Raw genomic sequence first — 19066 nt, 5'->3', positions numbered from 1 at the left:
GACATCCTGGATGAAAACCTGCTCCAGAGCGCTCTTGACCTCAGACTGGGGTGACGGTTCATCTTTCAGCAAGACAACGACCCTAAGCACACAGCCAAGATATCAAAGGAGTGGCTTCAGGACAACTCTGTGAATGTCCTTGAGTGGCCCAGCCAGAGCCCAGACTTGAATCCGATTGAACATCTCTGGAGAGATCTTAAAATGGCTGTGCACCGACGCTTCCATCCAACCTGATGGAGCTTGAGAGGTGCTGCAAAGAGGAATGGGCGAAACTGGCCAAGGATAGGTGTGCCAAGCTTGTGGCATCATATTCAAAAAGGCTGTAATTGCTGCCAAATGTGCATCGACAAAGTATTGAGCAAAGGCTGTGAATACTTATGTACAAGTGATTTCTCAGTTTTTTTATTTTTAATAAATTTGCAAAAACCTCAAGTGAAGTTTTTTCACGTTGTCATTATGGGGTGTTGTGTGTAGAATTCTGAGGAAAAATGAATTTAATCCATTTTGGAATAAGGCTGTAACATAACAAAATGTGGAAAAAGTGATGCGCTGTGAATACTTTCCGGATGCACTGTAAGCAGAGTTATTATAACCCTAAATATTGTGATTGAGTTTCTTTTTTCTGGTGTGACCTACTATACAGTACTTAAGTTCTAACTAAGTCAGAAACTTGCTTGTTTTCAAACTTCCTGGAAGGTAATATATGGGAAAATAATATGCTTTACTGCCACTATGAAGTTCTTAAATGACGTCCATAAAAAAAAAATTAATAAAAGGCTTTTGCAACAGAGGGCAGATCTCTGTTGCATAAATGAATATTAAACATTACCATTAATACTATTTACAAAATGTGGGGAAGTTTTTTCTCATCTGCCAGTTCAAGTTTATCCACATATATTGCTATTTTTAGCTATAAAGTAATTTAGCTTAATATGTGTACATGTGAATAAACATCTTTATCACGATTAATCATATATTATAGGGAAATAATAATTAACAGATGCAACTAAATGACTATTAAACACATACAGTATTATTAAATAGAATTTTTTGATGTGGAGGACTGAAATGCAACAAAAAATTAGTTAAGAAACAAAAGTCCAGCCTTTATATATTATATTTACTTATATATTATTTTACTATATGGAACTTTTGATGATAAATGTTTTATTTGGAAACACATCTTAAATATTTCCATTGTAACCAATCTTAATTTCTTTAAATTATAATAGGATTTTAAAGAAATAATGCCCTTCACTAATTTTTTCAGTTAAAATTTTGATGTTCAGGAGTGTATTGTATTCAAAATGTTAAGTAGGGATCGACTAATAAATGCTCAAATTGCCAACCCTAATGAAAAAAGCTCAGAAGTGCACAACCAGCCAGAAACAAAATGCATGGGAGCCATTTGTGTGGACACCTGTTTGCTTGAAAATGGATTCTCTCCCTCCAGACTATCAGTAAAGGCCATCTGTCAAAATAAAAGGAGGAAGGGTGAAGGAGGAAAAGCAAATGTTGTACTTTAAAATCTTAATGAACATTACACATAAGGTGGTTTATGCAGTTGCAAATTTATATTTGTTTTCTTAAAACAAAAAAGTATATATGTATACATATAGACAGAAATTGAAACCTGTATGTGTACATGCTTATTTTATACATGTACTAATAATGAAAACATGTATCCCCTTACCCTGCGACTACGACGCCCTCTCTTCTGCTGCTGCTGCTGTTGCTCAATAAGCTCCATAGCTGAAGCAGGTGGTGAAGCAGCTCTCATACTTCTCACCACTTTGATGCTATCTTCAGGGAGAGGTGGAAGACCCAAGATCTCCCTCTGTTTCATCTTTAACTTCTGAAGATCTTCAAAGCCACCCAAAGTAAACTAAAAAACAAATAGTACTTTTTTAAAATCAGGAAGAAAATGTCACTTCTCATTTATAGCTAAACATATTGTATGAATGATAGACTGTACTTAGATAGAAATTTAACTAATCTAGCCATACAAGTCTAAGAAATAAGTTGCCCTACCTACCTCCATAACCTAAAAGGAACACAAATTAGAGCAATAAATATAAATCACTAACTACCTTATGAATCAATCTTTATTTCTATTCAAAAACCATTAATGTGAACATACTAGATACAGTGATGTACCTTACAGCAGAACAGAAGTACAGTAGGTTAAGACTGATGTACTGAGTGTCATTAACGATGGCAGGCAGTGTGGTCTAGCAACCAAAGGTGTTGAACTACAGTATAAATCACAAGGTTACCACTTTATCCACACCACTGAGTCAGTGTGTGAGTGTATTTGGTTAAGTTCATTTGCTGGATAATTTGTACATGTATGCTACACTTTCAAAAACACAGCTCCCTCTAACACTATGGACATGAGGCAGTTGTGAGTAGGAAGCCATCAGAATTAAATGGCACACTTCACATGTTGAATTATGCTGTAATACTACCATGACGCCAGGCCTTTATTTTGGAGAACCAGTAAATCATATATAGGGCCAGCATCAGCAATCCTTCTTTACATGAAATAGTAAAGGCACCAAAACAAGACCTGTAGAGAAAGTAAAACAGTGAATTTTGGTTGATACTAGCATAGAGTGTAATATCACCGGTAGATTAAACAAATGAAAATAATGTTGTTTAATCTATTCAAAGCAACTACCGATATATTCACAGACACAGTAAGTGAGTATACCATTTAGTGAATGTATTAGTACTTTTTTTTCACGAAACTGAGTGTGATTACTTTTCTTTTTGCCAATAGTGTGAAACTCTAAACAGAAAATCGTTTCAATCAGATTATGTTCTTTTCTGCGATTTTTTGAGTCCATTTCCTAGATATCTGAGAATATTTTATTTGTTCTGCTGCAACTGAATTCAAGAGTGTCTCATTATTCTTTCAGTCTAATAAAACAATAAAACATATGATAAATAAAATTCCATGAGCTGTGCACATTTGTTCCATGCACATTTTTGGTGCACCATGGGCAATTTTTGTAAATGAGAATTTGATTACGTTTTCCACTGCAGTCGGATTAACAGCCCACTTATCTGTTATCTGAACTTATTTGTTATAGGGACATAGTTAAAACCTTGTCTTAGCAGCAGACGTGAGCCAGGAACCTGTGGTACATAGACTTTTGCCTATTGCAGGTTGCATTCACTCGCTCTCTCTCACATACACACACATTCTAGGGAAATCCCGCCCGGCTCTGAGGTAGCCAACGACGTCACTTCCAGTTTCCGGTCCCGATGACATCATTTCCCCTAATGGCCTTTAAAGCCACCATCTTGCTGATACTAAGACAGTTCTGTTTTGGACTCAATTGTGAGAACATGTCTATGATTTTGAATCAGTTTTGCAGCGGGAAAAAATTATACGGGTGGCTGCCCCAAACCTTCACAATGTCTGATGGTCATTTTTGCTACAGTGGTGTAGTTGGCAGGATTGAATACACCCAGAAGAAAACATGACCAGACCTGAATCATGACCAGGTTGGAGAATACCAGGGCCGAGCTTCTGGGTGGGGGTTTTGCCTCGGATTTCGGAAAGAACCGGTGCCGACTCTGCTCCCCTTGTCTAATACCGTGCCACATAAAATAAATAGAGAGAGTGTCGAGGGGACACATAGACGTGGGCTGGTCTCTAGGGGGGACGGGGACTTATTATGCGGTCTCAGAGGAGAGAGCTGTCCTCCCCACAGGGGCCAAGGCCCCAGAGCAAGATGGGGATTCCCCAGACCAGCAGGTGAAGTCATTGCAGGCATGGAGGCTAGATCCTGAGCAGTCTACTCAAGAGTAGGTTGATGCTCTGTGGGAAAAAGTGGCAGGTTGGTTAAAGCCCTTTGAATGTACCACCTGCCAAATTGTGAAAAAAGTGGCCTGTTTTTTATTAATCAGTAATCTTCCCGACCATTTCACCCAGCCGGTCTGGGGAGACTTTGCCAATGTGAACGATCTCATCGAGCTCATAGAAACATCTAGGACAGCCTCGCAATTTGGGGTAGAGCAGAACGGTCCTTTAGTGGACGCTGTGGAAATTACGTCCCTCCTCATCTGCCCCCTCGGCATAAACCGGAGTTTGTACCGGATTCCCCGATTCTGGGGGTGCGGCCCTCCCTTGGGAGCAAGGCGGAATGTAAGTGGAGAAAGGGGGGTGGATTGTGTGCACTTTCAAACCCCTTGTCAATGACTCATATGGGAGAGGTCATCATTAACAGATTTAAAGTAGAAGCTCTTTTTGATTCCAGCAGCAACATTTCAATTGTTGATCGCCAGTATGTACTACCGCGACAGTGGATAAAAACAAATACCAGTATAACCTGTGTACAGGGAGATATCCGGTTCTTCGCCCGATGTTTCATCAGCCAGGGAAGATCAGTTAAAAAAAATCACCGCAGTGTTTCTCCCAAATCCACCTTTCGCTGTGATTCTCGGGCGGGACTGGTCTGATAGTAAAAGTGGTGAAGTACTGACCTTTCCTAAAATGAAATTGGGCCTAGTAACAGACAGGAATTCTCCATCGCAGGTTGTCTCCACACCATGTACTCAGCCAGCAGAGACAGATGGGGGGGGGGGGGCCAAGAGGAGGATGGGGAGCTTCCGGGGCCGTCGCAGACTGTTACGTCATCTGCCTGCGTCTCGGCAGAGCGGGATGACTCTCCGCCCCTTGAGGTCAGACCAGACTCTCTCTCAGATCTGAGCTTCCAATTTAAACAAACACCGGCCTCATTTAAAAGGGAACAATGGAATGATGATTCTCTTAAGTTTGCTAAGAATGCAGTTGCCCTAGTCAATGGCCCACACACCCATCAGCCCTTGCCACAGGGGCCTCGCTTTGTTATTGAAAATGAGTTAATATATCGGGTTAATGTACTCGAGGGGGGAGGGGTGTTGCGGAAGCTGTTGCGGCTTGTTGTGAGTTAGGGCACGCCCACCTCCTAGGAGGCCACCTGGGCACCGAGAAGACATTACAGAGTATCAAGCTCCGATTTTATTGGCTGGGAATTAACAAGGAGGTTTGTCGCTTCTGTATCTCTTGCCCTGAGTGTCAGCTGCGGCAAATTCCTAGAAGGACCATGCTCCTCTTGTTCCCTTTCCCTTAATTGATGTCCCGTTCGAAAGAATAGGGGTCAATATAGTGGGACCCCTGGAACCCTCGGCCCGAGGACATACAGTAAGTATATATTAGTCCACGTGGATTATGCAACCTGATATCCAGAAGCTGTTCCATTGCACTCAGCCAATTCTAAAGCCATCACACAGGAACTGGTTGGGGTCTTTGCACGAATTGGGGATTCCTAAAGAAGTTCTTACAGACCAAGGGATGGCGTTTACCTCTGAGACGTTCAGGGAAACGGCTAAGTTACTTAAAATAAAGCACTTAAAAGACCGCTGTGTATCATCCTCAAACCGATGGTCTAGTGGAGAGGTTTAATCAGACTCTCAAACAGATGCTTCACAAGGTGGTCAGTGGAGACTGAAGGAATTGGGATCAACTCCTCCCTCTCGTGCTCTTTGCCTACTGGGAAGTCCCACAAGCCTTGACAGGGTTCTCACCCTTTGAATTATTATATGGACAACAACCCCGGGGCATATTGGACATTTTAAAAGAAGGTTGGGAAGGAGAGGCTCTTCCCTCGACTAATATTTTGGAATATATTGCACAGTTATGCGATGGATTTGAGAAAATTCAACCCATACTGAAAAGTCACATGGAAGAGGCACAAACAGCACAGGCCTGCTATTATGACTGTGGCATGATGCTCCAGGAGTTCCAATGGTGTTGGTCCCCACCTCACATTCTAAACTACTTCCCCATTGGCAGGGACCGTACGATGTTAAGGAGAGGAAAGGGCTCGTCAACTATTTGGTGAAACAGCCCAATCGTCGGCCAAGCGAGCGGATATATCATGTGAATCTGCTGAAACCGTGGAAGAAAAGGGACCCCGATCCCTCATCTGGCCAGCCCCGCTCATTTTATGCTCAGACCAACACACTTAACTTCGGCTCTAATCTGAATGCCCGACAGAGGCGAGAGCTCGAAGCAGTTATCTCGTCTGTCCCGGAGGTGGTTGACGAAAAACCCGGAAGGACCTCTCTGATTGCCCACGACATTGTGACTGAACACAGGATTATAGTCCGAGGGCGCCCCTATAGGCTTCCCGAGGCAAAGAAGGCTGAAGTGGAACTTGAAATCAAGTGCATGCTGGACTTAGGAGTCATAGAGGAAAGTTATAGTCCCTGGTCCAGCCCAATAGTCTTGGTTAATAAGCCTGACGGAAGTTGGAGGTTTTGCAATGACTTCCGTCGACTTAATCAGGTCTCACAATTTTATGCTTAGCCTATGCCTCGAGTGGACAACCTCCTTGAGAGGCTTGCTGGCAGGTTCCTTTAATGGACTCTGCAAAGGTTAAGACTAGCACCCCTAGTGGGCACTGGCAGTATCGTGTTCTTCCATTCGGGTTACATAGGGCTCCAGCGACTTTCCAGCGTCTGGTGGACAAAGTGCTCTGGCTCCATAACACGTATAGTGCTGCCTACCTGGATGACGTCGTCATCTACTCCAGCACATGGAAGGAACACCTACAGCATGTCCAAGTGGTATTATGGACGCTGGGTGAAGCCGGTCTTCGGATCAATCCAAAAAAATGTTTTTTTGGGTTGAAAGAAGCCAAATACTTAGGCTACCTGGTGGGTCATGGTACTGTGAAGCCACAGTGCTCTAAAATAGATGCCATTTTGAAATGGCCCCATCCTCTAACCAATTGGCATGTCCAAGCATTTCTTGGTTTAGCCGGGTACTACCGCCGGTTTGTACCACGCTTTTCGGGGAGAGCTGCGCCATTGAGTGATTTAACAAAGAAGTGGTCTCCTAACATTGTGGTATGGACTAATACGACATTCTGTGACTTAAAAAAGGCCCTGACATCAGCACCAGTTTTGAAAGCACCTGACTTTTCACTTCCTTTTATCCTCCAGACGGACACTTGGGACACAGGCCTAGGAGCAGTGCTGAGCCAAAGTATGGTACTAAACACCCTGCCATGTTCCTGAGCCGGAAACTGCTGGATCGAGAAACCAGGTATGCGGCGGTGGAGAGAGAGGATCTTGCGATTAAGTGGGCGATTACACAGTTCAGGTACTACCTCTTGGGTCGGGAGTTTACATTTGTCACAGACCATGCACCTTTACAGTGGATGGCCCTGCATAAGGAGTCGAACCCTCGAGTCACTAGGTGGTTCCTTGATCTGCAACCTTATAAGTTCTCGCTCATTCATTAGAAGGGTTCTCTCCATACCAACGCCGATGCTCTCTCTCGCATTCACGACCTCTCGGTGCAGGACGCCCGACTTACTGGGTCTGGGCTTACTGTCACACATGCGTATTTAGGAGGCAACTAAAGGGCTTGAGTACATGTAATTCCATGCTGGACCAGGGGGTGGCGAAGTGCACTAATTGTCTCTCTTGATCTCTTGCAGACCATTCTAGGGAAATCCCGCCCGGCTCTGGGGCAGCCAACAACATCACTTCCGGTTCCAGTCCCGATGACATCACTTCCCCTAATGGCCTTTAAAGCCGCCATCTTGTTGATACTAAGACAGTTCTGCTTTGGACTCAGTTGTGTGAACATGTCTATGATTTTGAATCAGTTTTGCAGCGGGGAAAAATTATACGGGTGGCTGCCCCAAACCTTCGCAATGTCTGATGGTCATTTTTGCTAATGTTAATTAAAATGGAAGAATGGTTAACCTTAGCAAGTGTAGATTTAGAACCAATGAGGAGCAACTCAATTTTATTACTTCTTAAATGGAGAAAATGGTGTATTTAGTGGACAGAGAAAGCTGTGTGTTATCAGTTTAAGAATGAAATTTAATACAATGGTGTAAAAAAAATATTACCTATTGGGAAGATGTAAATGAGAAAAAGAATCGTCCCCAAAACAGAACCTTGCACAACTCCCTGAGTAATGACTACATTCTCAGATTTAAAGCCCTTTACTTGAACAAATTGTGTCCTATTAACGAGGTAGGAAGAAAACCATTGGAGGACAAGGCCACAGACTCCAAAACTAGGTAGTTGTTTCAAAAGTATCTGAATAGATATGGTGTCAAATGCAGAGCTGAGGTCAAGAAGTACAAGGACTGATAAAACATCCCATGTCAGCTGCCAGGAGATCATTTGTGATTTTGACCAGGGCAGTTTCTGTGCTATTTTTAGGACGAAAACCAGATCGAAACTGATCAAAAAAGTTATTTTTTGAAAGATGGGACTGAAGTTGGGAGGCAACTATCTTTTTGAGAACTTTAGATATAAATGGAACATTTGAAATAGACCGATAATTGTTAAAGATATTAGGGTCTAAGCCAGGTTTTTTCAGAATTGGGAGTAGTTGAGGCCGTTTTTAGTGAGAATAAGGTGCCTGTAGTAAGGTAAGTATAGTAGTTTTCATGGGGGAAATATGTGACAGACAGGACTTAACAAAAGCTCATTGGTTCTAAATCTACACTTGCTAAGGTTAACCATTCTTCCACTTTAATTACATGGACTAGAGGTGCTCATTCAAGGAAAGCTCTATTGCTAGACATGAGAGATTGGGGCCAATTGTTCTAAAGGAAATGGAGTTGCAAGAAAGTCATAATAGAATTCGGGGTTTGGAGAGTTATGATGATATTCCAGAAGATGATGACATGACTGTATTTGAATAAATACAGATTTCACTCGCCCACCCCCAAGAGCATGCTGCACACCAGCCACTTTGCATCTCTGCCACTCGCGTTGTGAAGGGGGGGCTGAACACATGCTAAGGAGACGCGGTCGAATCAGCTGCTGTCTTGCTGCTGCCAAGCTACGTGTTCTGCTTGTCACGCTGCGTGTCGATCATTTAAAAGCCTGTGCAGCAGCAGTCCTTTTTTCTCACTGCCTTGTCTTGCAGGTCATTAAAGTGTCTCCGAGAAAATCACGTATTGTCTCCTTCCAAGATTTTTTTTTTATAATAGAGAGAAATGTAGTTTTTTGTTAAAGAATAAATGTAGATTGTTGTTCATGGAAAAATAAGACATCCCCTGAAAATAAGCCCTAGCACGACTTTTGGAGGAAAAATTAATATAAGACCCTGTCTTATTTTCAGGGAAATATGGTAACATCAAATGTAATCATTTTGTGATCTGAGATGAGTACAGTAATCCCTCCTCCATCGTGGGGGTTGCGTTCCAGAGCCACCCGCGAAATAAGAAAATCCGCGAAGTAGAAACCACATGTTTATATGGTTATTTTTATATATTTTAAGCCCTTACAAACTCTCCCACACTATTATAAACATTTCACGCACAGTTATACAGCATAAACCCTTTGTATTCTCTTAGATATTAGGTAAGATTCATTGAAATTATGTATGTAAACACAGTTTACATACAGTAAAACCTAAATATTATTTTAAAGATATCGAGCGTCTCCGATATCATACGTTACAGCCATTACAACAGACAGGCCACCAGCAATAAATACATACAATGCAAGAAAAATTGTATACAGTAAAATGTGTGTACAGCGACACTAAACTATGTACATGTAATAAGTACTGTACGTAAATAATTAATTATGGTTACTCACCAACAATGACACGACGACTTGTCCGATAACGATGAGTTTAATTTTACTGCACAACAAAGGATAGCGTTACAGCTCTTCTAAAGGAGCCTCTTCAGGCGACTGTTTAGCACTGCCGTTGTTCTTCTTCCAGCACTCTTCAATCCAAATCCCTAAAGCAGATTTCATCCAGACTACTGCCTTATCACGTCCCCTTGCAACTCGTTTTGCACCCTGATTAAAGGACACTGCGGCCGTAGATCTTATATGCTTTTCCTCCTTTTTAAATAAAAAGAATCGTGGACTCATTGATGCTGTAATTGTGTCCTACAGCGGTGTAGCTGTTTCCTTCCTTCAACATATCCAAAACTTTTACCTTTTCTGCAATCCTGAAGCATTAGCAGTAACGTGCATTAATGCTGAATGAGTGAGATGAGACTTCCTGGTTAATGCAGCACTCCGTTGCTGAGCCAATCAGCAGCACACAGGAACTTAACTGCGTGCTCTGATTGGGTAGCTTCTCAGCCATCCGCCAATAGCGTCCCTTGTTTGAATTCAAATGCGTCCCTTGTTTGAATTCAAATGGGCAAATCAACTGAGGAAGCACACGTACTGTAGACCGCAGACATCCACGAAGCAGTGAAAAATCCGCGATATATAAATGCTTTTGCTCTTTGGGTTCGGTAATTATTTTTTTTGTTGTTGTTGTTTCTTTTTTCTAATTTGCCTTTTCTATTTTTTAAATATTTTCATGTTCTTTTTTTTAAATATTTTTGGAATAATCTTTTCTTTTATTATTGTAAAAAGGACTATTTTATTTGAACCACAGTGCACTGTTCCTCTTTCCCCTTTGAGATTTATAAATTTTGGCTCCCACAATATCTACTCTAGATTGAAATGTGGCAGAGTATATTTTAGCTTACCACACATATATGAACTCCTAAAAAACTTAAGCACAGCTACATAAATCACACACAAAAAGTTGCTTCCTTATTCTTTCTGTAATTATATTATGCAAGTGACTAATAAAGCTTAAATACCAATAATATAGCTTTTCTTTAGTTTCTTTGGCCATTTAGCAAAACACCTTGGGATTATCAGTTTTTCCCCACATAGTGTTAAACTGAGTTATTAAGAACATTGATAACTGAAAAGAAAATAACAATATTAGCATAATTATTCAAATCTCAATTGCCACTGCTTTATAGCTTCATTCATCCATCCATCCCTTATCCAACCCGCTATATCCTAACTACAGGGTCATGGGGCTCTGCTGGAGCCAATGCCAGCCAACACAGGACGTGAGACAGGAAACAAACCCCGGGCAGGGCGCCAGCCCACTGCAGGGCGCGCTTCATAGCTTCTACAATATTTAAAGTTAACCCATCTTTGCCACATTTGTGTGGTCTTTCCCCAGGTACTTTGGATTCTTACCACACCCCAAATACCGTATGTACTCGAGTATAAGCCGACCAGAATATAAGCCAAGGTACCTAATTTTACCTACAAAAACTGGAAAAACTTATTGAGTATAAGCCTAGGGTGGGAAATGCAGCAGCTACTGGTAAGTTTCAATAATCAAAATAAATACCAATAAAATTACCGTACATTAATTGAGGCATCAGTAGGTTAAATGTTTTTGAGTATTTATTTCAAAGAAAAACAGTAAACTAGCTCTGTAGGTGGAGAAGAGGGTCAACAAAAACAATGTGATATCTCTTTCTCGCACTCTCTCTCGCTCGCTGCACAGGGAGAGACTGAACACATGCGGAAATCATCGGCACGCACAAACCGAAAGGGAAACTGGCTTGTTCATATACCAAGTATGTGGTCGTGAACAGATGCAAAAGTTTGGCGAACTTTTTGGTCGTAACCCGATTTGTATGTATTCAGAGACGTTCGTGAACCGAGGTTCCACTGTACACTCCAGCTTTCTGTCAGGTTGGCGGGGGGCAGCGGGACCTGACTAGAATATAAGCCGAGGGTTACGTTTTTCAGCACATTTTGGGTGCTGAAAAACTCAGTTTATATTCGAGTATATAAGGTACATATATATTGTGTCTCTAATTTGGCCCAGATACTAGTATGTGAGATTTCCCTGGACCGTTTGCCAAGAATTTTTGAATTACCACAATACTTTAATGGAAAAAGAATAATCAGATAAAAGACAGACATACATCTGTAATTTATTAACTAGGAATCATTTCCCTAAAGCAGTGTATGAAAACCATTAAAGCCACCAGCATCTATCCTGAGAAGAAAAGTCAAGATTAGCGTTGATCAGCAAATTTCACCAAAATGTTATTCACAGCGAATTTGCATTTGTGTCAAGGTTATTATAGTTAACGAAAACTAAAATCAAAACTGAAACTATTATTAAAAAAACATTTTCGTAAACTGAAATAAAATAACAAAACCGAAATGAAAAATTAAAACTAAATGAAACTATTCAAGTATCTGGAAAGACTAACAGAAATAAAATAATAATTTACTAAAATTATTTTTAGTTTTCATTTTTGAATTTATATTCTTGCTGTTAGTCTTTAACCCTTGTAATTTTTAACTCTAACACAGAAAGTCATCCACCACAAGCCACCCACATATATTCATCCAGTGAATGGTGGCTGGTGACGGAAGGTGGGTGTTCACACAGTATTTGTGGTGACAGAGCAAGCTGAATACACGCGTGCAGCATGTGGAATAGAAAGCAATTTAAGTGCCACCTTTCTTTGTGCTTGTTGTATATCAAGATGTAATTAAAAACGGCTAAAATCGGAATGTGCTGGTCAACAAAACCTTTACTGTATGGACAGAAAAATCATGAATGAGTAACGTTTCAGTTTATTTCTGTGGTGACTGCTTTTTGTTAACAGTTATTCACCTGCCACTTTGCACAAGGAGAAATCGTTTTTACTTTCTCGTATACAAAGTACAGAGAAATTATAGTAATCATGAAAAAATTTGACGTCGAGATTTTGATGAATCCTGACGTTTTAGACCTCCCTGTGTCCCAAAATACAGTTTTTTTGGAATTATCTGTTTGTGTGTGTGTGTGTGTGTGTATAAACACAATAACTCAAAAACACGAGAGAGATGGATGAAATTCGGCATGTGGTTGTTACACCAAAGTTGTAGATCTGTATTAACTTTTAAGTCAAATCCATCAACTGGAAGTGGTACTTTTACTTCACCTGATCACATACTCAATTTTTTTTTATTCATGCAGCTGCAGAGCCTGATTTATTCAACTTTACTTTTATAATAATTGTTCAATATATTATTAATTTGATTTGTTATTGATGGTTCTTTAATGTACATAATATAACAATATAATCATTGTCTTTCGGTTTACTCCTCAAATATCCATCCCCATATCTGAGTATACGAGAAAGTCTAGGGGAGACCACTCATGATTTTTGAAAATAAAATGACACTGATTGAGAGACTGACTAGGTCATCATACAAGATCAGCATATTGTTAACCAGTAACCCCGTGATTCTCGAAAGAATCGCAAATCCAAGAATGGCAATCATTTTCTGTTCCGTCCGATATTTGTAGGGAGGAAATATCATGGAGGGTGGGTGCGTCCTGGGAAATTTTTTATTTAATTAAATAAACATATTTGTACTAAAGCGGCTTCTTTTTGGAGCTGTGACTCATCTGGTTCTGGTGTTTCAGAGGCGCGTTGTAGGCGCCTTCGTTTATTTTTTTTATCCATGCAGTCTCTTTTTTGTTTTTCTATGGCTGTGTCGTCAGCCAGACGTCGTTTGCTGATGGCGGCGGATTCACGTGCTGAAGTGACCATGGCGGCGGATCCGGGCATGGAGGGCTACATTACTAAACGAAGGTGGTATATGTGGTGGTGTGGGCGGTCGCGTTCAGGCGGCTGTACAACCTGGCGTGCACGCTTTACCTCAGGTTTAGTTCACAGGTCGTAGCCATACGGGTTCGTGTTTGTATTTGTAATCGTTGAGCTGTGTCTTTTTGGAGCCGTGACTCCTTTGCCTGTGCTGTTTCAGAAGCGCGTTGTGGGCGCCTTCGTTCATTGTTTTTATCCATACGGGCTCGTTTTTGTATTTCCGTTAGTTGACTTACTTTTAATACTGAATTATTGTTATGTGAGTTCAAGTATCTTGGGGTCTTGTTCACAAGTGAGGGAAGAATGGAGCGTGAGATCGACAGGCGGATCGGTGCGGCATCCGCAGTAATGCGGGCGCTGCATCGGTCTGTCGTGGTGAAAAAGGAGCTGAGCCGCAAGGCGAAGCTCTCAATTTACCAGTCGATCTATGTTCCTACCCTCACCTATGGTCATGAGCTATGGGTAGTGACCGAAAGAACGAGATCACGAATACAAGCGGCTGAAACAAGTTTCCTCCGCAGGGTGTCTGGGCTCTCCCTTAAAGATAGGGTGAGAAGCTCAGTCATCCGGGAGGGGCTCAGAGTAGAGCTGCTGCTCCTCCGCATCGAGAGGAGTCAGATGAGGTGGCTCGGGCATCTGATCAGGATGCCTCCTGGACGCCTCCCTGGTGAGGTGTTCCGGGCACGTCTAACCGGAAGGAGGCCCCGGGGAAGACCCAGGACACGCTGGAGGGACTATGTCTCTCGACTGGCCTGGGAACGCCTTGGGATTCTCCCGGAAGAGCTAGAAGAAGTGGCTGGGGAGAGGGAAGTCTGGGCATCTCTGCTCAAGCTGCTGCCCCCGCGACCCGACCTCAGATAAGCGGGAGACAATGGATGGATGGATGGATGGATTCAAATATGCCACACTGACTGCTGGCACAGTGGATCAGAGCATGTTTAGTTTACAGGTTGTGTTGTTTGGGCGCCACGTACTGACTCTGGGAAGTACGGGCTCGGTTTTGTATTACTAATCGTTGAGCTCTTTCCATTTGGAGCCGTGACTCCTTTGCCTCTGCTGTGTCAGAAGCATGTTGTGGGCGCCTTCGTTCATCGTGTTTATCCATACGGACTCGTTTTGTAATTCCGTTAGTTGAGCTCTTTCATTGTGGAGCCGTGACGTCTTTGCTTCTGGTGTTTCTGAAGCGCGTTGTAGGAGCCTCCGTGTATTGTTTTTATCCATGCGGTTTCGTCTTTGTTGTTCTGTTGCTGTGTCGTTAGGTAGAAGTCGTTTACTGTTAGCAATCATAATCCAACGTACTTTTAATACTGAATTACCATTATGTGATTCAAATATGCCACACTGACTGCTGGCACAGTGGATTAGAGCAAGTTTAGTTTACAGGTTGTGTTGTTTGGGCGCCACCTACCGACTCTGGGAAGCCGCTGGGTTTGACTCTGGGGCGCGGAGGCGCAGTGCGCATGCGCGTCGGTGCGTCTGCCGGCTGTCATAAATTAAACTGTGGTTTAGTAATATAGATGACCAATCACTTTTGCTTTAAAAACATTGTTTAACAACGAAGTGATACGTGGTGGCTCTGAGGCTAAGGATCTGCGCTGGTATCCCGAAGGTTGCCGGTTTGAATCCCTGTCACTGCCAAAAGAGATCCTACTCTGCTGGGCCCTTGAGCAAGACCCTTAACCTGTAATTGCTCCAGGGGCGCTGTACAATGGCTGACCCTGTGCTCTGACCCCAAGGGGTATGCGAAAACTAACAAATTCCTAATACAAGAAATTGTATAAGGCGAAATAAAGAACAAAAAAAAAAAAAAAAATACCTGCGTTGGCAATGTCTCTACTGAACTACAGGTACGTAGACAAAGATACATACTATAATGTGTTTTTGTATGTATTCTATATTTATGAATTTATCTCTTTTAGTTCATATTCACAGCTTAAAATACCTGATTTTGTGAAAATAATCCAGTACCAGAATTATATTTTACTTTTTTCAATGTTTCTCTCTCTCAAAATAGATAGTTGAAATATCATTCTTTTTGTTCTTAACATCAGCTATATCATACATATTGCATACCAGGGATTTTTCCTGCCTTGCATCCAAACCTGCAGGGTAGGCTCCAGGTTTCCTGTGATCCTGCTCTAGATAAACAGGTTTAGATAATGTATATATTGTTCTTAATCTCAGATGCTGTCTCTGTCGTATATTATATATTATATATTTGTGGCTGTCCATACACCTATTACCTGCTCTTACTCTGCTTATTAAGGGTTTACTGTTCTAATGCATGAACTATTCAAGTCTCACTGCCCCCTAACCTTGACACTACATGCTTGTTTTTCTGTTTCCCTCAATACAGCTAGGTGGGGTCTGCACACTGATTCAAGTCTAAGAATCCTGTTCTTCCTAAGCCCCCATGATTTTCATGATCACACCAGCCAGAACACAGTAGAATGTTTTCTGTTTTTTTAGATATTTTCAGGCCTGCAGGTGGCAAAATTCTGTCTGTAAATTGTATGTGCCTGAGATGGAATCAGAGGTCAATATAGCTGGAAGAAAATAAAGCCCAGTATGAAAGATTTTTGAATGCAATATTGAAGGCATTCATTATAAGCACATTATCTTGGAGCAGAATATGTTGTGTGCTGTAGACATTTTGAGTAAAAAAAAAAACCCCTCAAACCTTAAAATTCACCTACATTTCATTACAAACTGGCACATTCTGGGCAATAAAAGGAAAAGATAAAAAGTGTCAACAGTCAGCGCTGATTTGTTCAACACAAATGACATAGAAAAATATTTTAAAAATTATAAAATTGTTTAAAATTGTTCACATTCAGTATCTGGTTTTGATTATGCTTGTTTTTAACAGATAAAAACAAAACCAAATAGTAAACCATACAGTGTAGTAAGCTTTCACTAACATTAAACTCATATCCAGATCCGTTAAGTGTACAGTTCTGTCAGATTGTGACACAAAACTAAACCCAGCCGAAGCTCCATGCCATAAGTACTAAAACTGAAACTAGTAGATATAAAAATAAAATAGAAATGTCTTTGTGAAAACAAAGTTTTAAGAAAACTAAAACTAAACTGAATTTCCAAGTAAGGTCAGATAAAATATAGAAATAAAAATTAATATAAAAAGGCAAAACTATAATAACCTTGGTTCACGTTTGCCCTTGTTTGTTGAAATATTTACTGATAATTCTGCTGGTTTAGGAGCTTTTTCCTCCAGTTCCCTATAATGCCTTGCCTGGCCAGCACGACATACCCAGGAGCTGCAACAGCCAATACTGGATGGGACCACTCCCCGGGCATATAATGCTGATCATTTGATTTACAGACTCTGTGGGACTTGATTAGTGGTTGAACAGATAAGTAAATAATGCAGGTTCTTAAAATGTTATTTTTATGAAACACATACAGCATAAATAATGTGTTTCATCTGCTTGTCACCTAATGTGCAATCTTCAAGTTCCATGTCAGTATAAAAGAAGAAGGTGCTTGCCCTATGCATGCATAATTAGCCACGTGGAGCCTGATGGATCCAAAACACAAGACTGTATGAAATAATAACGAAAGATTTATTACTATTTACAAGACTTTTCTATCTTTTTCATAGAAGAAAAAGTGCAAAGCATCGGCACAAACAGTTTGGAGAGCCTTCACCATGACTTCAAAAAACAGAATGAGCCAATGGTTTCAATCATGACACTCCACTCTGAATTTTTTGCCTTTACAAGACCTAAGTATTTTTTCTGACTTTTGACTTCGATTTTGGCATTTCCACATTGTTTTGATGAAATATATGACTGAGAGTCTCTGACTGCATTCTTTCTTCTGTGATCTCTCAGAGGCACGGTGGTGTAGTGTTTGGCACTGCTGCTGCACAGCTCAGGTCACCTTTTTGGCAACAATAATCGGTCCATTATAGTTGGCAGGCATTTCCCTAGACCTCTGGGACACTTTAAAGATGACTGCACAATTACAATCCAGTCAAATCTAGTTCATTTAGTCCTTCCCCTTTGACTTCAATGCAATTTCCAGAGTTCAGCGCTGTTTGCGAACACTTCAGTGATTTTACCAAGCTCATGGCAAAATGAACACCATGGAGTTCGCTCATTGCTAGTGAAGATTAGGCCAAGAAACACTTGATGCTGAAGCTCTGTTTGTTAAGACCGTACAACAGAATGCTTGTACATATTTTTGCATTTTATTCTGCTAAATCAAAATCTTTTTTATGAAATCCTACAATGTACAGAAACCTCATGTATGGCTGACAATGCCTCTTGTTTACCACTACTGCTGTCTTGGTCTCACACTCCATGTGACCCTAAATTGAAATAACCAAGTATAAAATGAATAGATAGATAATCCTTAAAACAAATATTCCTACTATTACAAGATCAAATTCTTGTAAACTGCTTTTAAATTATATTAAAAGAACATTTACATATTAGGTCATTTAGCTTACTACTTTTTAACACAAATGCTAGTGGCACAAAACTATTGTGAATATTTAACACAAACACTAAAAGACAATAAATACTTTTATATATTATACATTTTTATACAATGATCCATTTAAATACATTCATTCTTGTTTTTGAAAATAGATACCATCTGCTGAATTATAACATTCACAACTAAAAGTACTATATGCTTGGTGGATTCCTATTAACATTCCAAAGCATACAAAGATTATTACTCACTAGGACAGTCTTCCAGAGCAAGAGAAGAACTTTCTTCATGGGAAAATGAGGGGCATTCATGCTGCAGAATTTTGTAACCATACTGAACAGCAGAACAGCAAAAGGCTCACCATTATAAACCGGAGAACCTGAAAGCATTAAAATGTTTTGTCTTTTTATTTGTATTTTTTTAATTAAATATTTAGTAGCCTTAAGAAAATGTAATAACATTTTATGCATAATCATGTCAGATTTTCTTTGGTTTATTCACACTTATACAATGTTAAATTGTTAATGAAAATACAACAACATTAATGATGACACACACATTAAAAATCCATGTATAATAAATTAGGGTCTTTAAAAATTATGAGCAAAATAGTACTACAACTGTTTTAATCCATTTATTGCTGCAGTATATGTATTTGCAGTATTCTACAAAAGCTTAAAACTTTTAGACTGTTAAAGGTATACTGTTAGCTAATTATCTCAGATATATTTTCCATCCTTTACTAAATTTTATCATTCTACTCCCTGTAAAAAAAACAACTATAATCATATAAAAATACAGCAATGTTATAGAGTGAATAAATACCACAACAAATCAAAATACTACCTGTTATTGAAAACAAATTCAATAAAATATACGTCCATCTATACAGTCCTGAACAGAGTGTCAGTTAACCACAAAGGCACACACAGAGGTGACAATTTAGAATTGCCAATTACCAAAGTCAAACATCTGTAGAATGTGGAAGGAAAACTAGATTGCAGACAGAAAGATACACATAGGTAGTACCTAAGACTAGAGTGAAACCCCAGACTCTACAGATTTGAGGTAAAAACACATTCAATAAAATGTGGCACGATTAATACATTTGACAGTTGACAAAACTACTGTTATCAAAA

General features: G+C 40.3%; 1 protein-coding gene across 2 annotated transcripts in view; it reads right to left on the bottom strand.

The window, feature by feature from the left end:
• Positions 1–19066, bottom strand: part of strip2 (striatin interacting protein 2) — a 173651-nt gene that overhangs the window by 55435 nt on the left and 99150 nt on the right. Inside the window, exons 8-10 of one of the 2 annotated variants that reach the window (XM_051923656.1) lie at positions 18179–18306; positions 1694–1885; positions 1421–1471 (exon numbers count right to left, since the gene is read on the bottom strand). In XM_051923656.1, coding sequence (XP_051779616.1) covers positions 1421–1471; positions 1694–1885; positions 18179–18306 — 371 coding nt within the window. The remainder of the gene's footprint in view (positions 1–1420; positions 1472–1693; positions 1886–18178; positions 18307–19066) is intronic. The other variant, XM_028811371.2, reaches the window with a different exon arrangement.

The sequence above is a fragment of the Erpetoichthys calabaricus genome, chromosome 1 (assembly GCF_900747795.2).
Source record: "Erpetoichthys calabaricus chromosome 1, fErpCal1.3, whole genome shotgun sequence".
In the NCBI taxonomy this organism is placed as follows: domain Eukaryota; kingdom Metazoa; phylum Chordata; class Cladistia; order Polypteriformes; family Polypteridae; genus Erpetoichthys; species Erpetoichthys calabaricus.
The sequence above is the reverse complement of the archived record's forward strand: the minus strand, read 5'-3'. Positions and strand labels throughout refer to the sequence as shown.